At 47.8% G+C, this 2,988-nt stretch overlaps 1 protein-coding gene across 2 annotated transcripts in view; it reads left to right on the top strand.

Annotated features, from left to right (window-relative positions):
- FUT10 (fucosyltransferase 10) overlaps positions 1–2,988 on the top strand; it is a 112,713-nt gene that overhangs the window by 11,372 nt on the left and 98,353 nt on the right. Inside the window, exon 2 of one of the 2 annotated variants that reach the window (XM_032288271.1) lies at positions 531–883. In XM_032288271.1, coding sequence (XP_032144162.1) covers positions 803–883 — 81 coding nt within the window. In that variant the 5' untranslated portion in view covers positions 531–802. The remainder of the gene's footprint in view (positions 1–530; positions 884–2,988) is intronic. The other variant, XM_032288272.1, reaches the window with a different exon arrangement.

Below are 2,988 nucleotides of genomic sequence, written 5' to 3' on the forward strand. Positions count from 1 at the left end.
CTCTCTCTCTCTCTTTCTTTCTTTCCTCTCTCTCTCTCTCTTTCTTTCTTTCCTCTCTCTCTCTCTCTCTCTTTCTTTCCTTTCTTTCTTCTTTTTCAAGATGGAGTGTTGCTCTGTTGCCCAGGCTATAGTGCAGTGATATAATCTCAGCTCACTCAAAACTCCACCTCCCGGGTTCAAGTGATTCTCCTGCCTCAGCCTCCTGAGTAGCTGGGACTACAGGTGCCTGCCACCATGCCCAGCTAACTTTGTATTTTTAGTAGAGACGGGGTTTCACCATGTTGGCCGGACTGGTCTCAAACTCCTGACCTCAAATGATCCACCTGCCTTGGCCTCTCGAAGTGCTGGGATTACAGACGTGAGCCACCACGCCCAGTTACGGTTTCCTTATGTATGAGTGAGGTACCGAGCCTACAGGATCTAAGTGGTTTCTTTCAGTTTAAAACTTATAGGTTTTTACATGGTAATCCTCCTGCAAGACTACATTGATTAAATCTGTGCTGTGGCTAAAAGATGATCTTTTGTTACAGAATTTTTCGTTACCTTCTTATGTGGAGAAATCTCCAGCTGCTCTGATGATAGCCTAAGAAGAATGCGTGCTGTTTCCTCTCGATGCCAAGCCAGGCCCACTCAGAACCTCGAATCTCAGTCCCTCATGGAGACCGGGTCCCAGCAGGAATGGCAGTGCAGGAAATTGGCACCCAGATGGTTCTTCCAGGTGAAGTTGTCTCAGACTCTGGGCTGACGAGAGAACACCCGGTAACCAGGTTAGCCCTCTGTCAGTTACCCAGGGCAGGGCAGCATGGTGCGGATTCAGAGGAGGAAGCTTCTGGCATCTTGCCTGTGCGTCACAGCCACCATCTTTCTGCTTGTCACACTCCAGGTACCAAGAATGTGGGTTGTGTAGTGTTGATAGCTGGGCCTTTGCCACGTCCTTTTCACCCCCTATTTTCTCAAAACTCCATGTCTTTCACTTTTTGCTGAAGCCTTTGGTATCTGTGTTTCTTCTTTCTTTCTTTCTTTCTTTCTTTCTTTCTTTCTTCTTTCTTTTCTTCTTTCTTTTCTTTTCTTTCTTTCTTTCCTTTCTTTTTCTTTCTTTTTTTTTTTTTTTTTTGACACAGTTCCACTCTGTCACCCAGGCTGGAGTGCAGTTGTGTGATCTCTGCTCACTGCAATCTCAGCCTCCCAGGTTCAAGCGATTCTTGTGCCTCAGCCTCCCGAGTAGTTGGGATTACAGGTGTCTGTTACCATGCTTGGCTACATTTTTTTTTTGATATTATTAATAGAGACTGAGTTTCACCATGTTGGCCATGCTGGTCTCAAACTCCTGATCTCCAGTGATCTGCCTGCCTCAGCCTCCCGAAGTGCTGGGATTACAGGTGTGAGCCACCATGCCCAGCCAGGATCAGAGGTTTTCTACTCGGAGGAAAACGCCTTCCGGTAAAACATTCCTGGCAGGGAGACCCTTCCAATCCACCCCCTGCCCCTCTTCTTTAAACAGGTGAAACAGGTTTAGTGAATGGATGTGCCAGGCAGAAACAAAGTCATTGAGATAGCAGGTGAGTTTGAGAGTCTTGTAGGCTCCTGGTTGTAGAGAAACAGAAAGTAAGACTCAGTCTGTTTTCCTGGGTCAAAATTGGATGGCGTCCTCAGAATCTCCTATTGTTACCACTTTTGAAAGACTGCATTCTTTTTTTTTTTTCCTTTGAGACGGAGTTTTGCTCTTGTTACCCAGGCTGGAGTGCAATGGCGCGATCTCAGCTCACTGCACCCTCCGCCTCCTGGGTTCAGGCAATTCTCCTGCCTCAGCCTCCTGAGTAGCTGGGATTACAGGCACGCGCCACCATGCCCAGCTAATTTTTTGTATTTTTAGTAGAGACGGGGTTTCACCATGTTGACCAGGATGGTCTCGATCTCTTGACCTCGTGATCTACCCGCCTTGGCCTCCCAAAGTGCTGGGATTACAGGCGTGAGCCACCGTGCCTGGCCAAGACTGCATTCTTGAAGAAGCAAGGACTATTCTGAGAACAAGATAGTTTGTGTCTTGCAGTAAATGCAGAACGCAGGCATCTGTGTTAATGCATGTCTCACGGACTGTGTATGGATGAATGAACTGAAATGTTTGCTTAGTTCTCATACCTGTATCCCTTAGTGAATTATTCTGAACTTCATTCGCTGATTCCCCCTTCCTTCCTTCCTTCCTTCCTTCCTTCCTTCCTTCCTTCCTTCCTTCCTTCCTTCCTTCCTTCCCTCGCTCCCTTCTCTCTCTTTCTCTCTCTTTCTCTCTTTCTCTCTTTCTCTATCTCTCTCTCCCCTTCCTCCCTCCCCTCCTCTCCTCTCCTCTCTTTTCCTTTTTCCTTTCCTTCTTCCTTTTTTGCTCTGTTGCCCAGGCAGGAGTATAGTGGCATGGTCTCAGCTCACTGCAACCTCTGCCTCCTGGATTCAAATGATTTTCCTGCCTCAGCCTCCCAAGTAGCTGGGATTACAGGCATCTTGCCACCATGCCCAGCTAATTTTTGTATTTTTAGTAGAAACAGGGTTTTACCATGCTGGCTGGGCTGGTCTTGAACTCCTGACCTCATGATCTGCCTGCCTCAGCCTCCCAAAGTACTGGGATTACAGGTATGAGCCACTGTGCCCGGCCTCATTCACTGATTTCTATCTGTCTATTTATTTATTTATTTTTTGAGACAGGGTCTCATTTTGTCACCCAGGCCGGAGCGCAATGGCATAGTCTCAGCTCACTGCAGCCTCAACCTCCCTGAGCTCAGGCAGTCCTCCCACCTCAGCGTCTCCAGTAGCTAGGACCACAGGCATGCGCCACTGTGCCTTGCTATTTGTTTGTTTGTTTTTTTTTTTTTTTGAGATGGAGTCTCATTCTGTCGCCCAGGCTGGGACGCAGCAACGTGATCTTGGCTTACTGCAACCTCTGCTTTCCAGGTTCAAGTGATTTCCTGCCTCAGCCTCCCGAGTAGCTGGGATTACAGG

The sequence above is a fragment of the Sapajus apella genome, unplaced genomic scaffold (assembly GCF_009761245.1).
Source record: "Sapajus apella isolate SASKATOON/1434 unplaced genomic scaffold, GSC_monkey_1.0 scaffold21, whole genome shotgun sequence".
Classification (NCBI taxonomy): domain Eukaryota; kingdom Metazoa; phylum Chordata; class Mammalia; order Primates; family Cebidae; genus Sapajus; species Sapajus apella.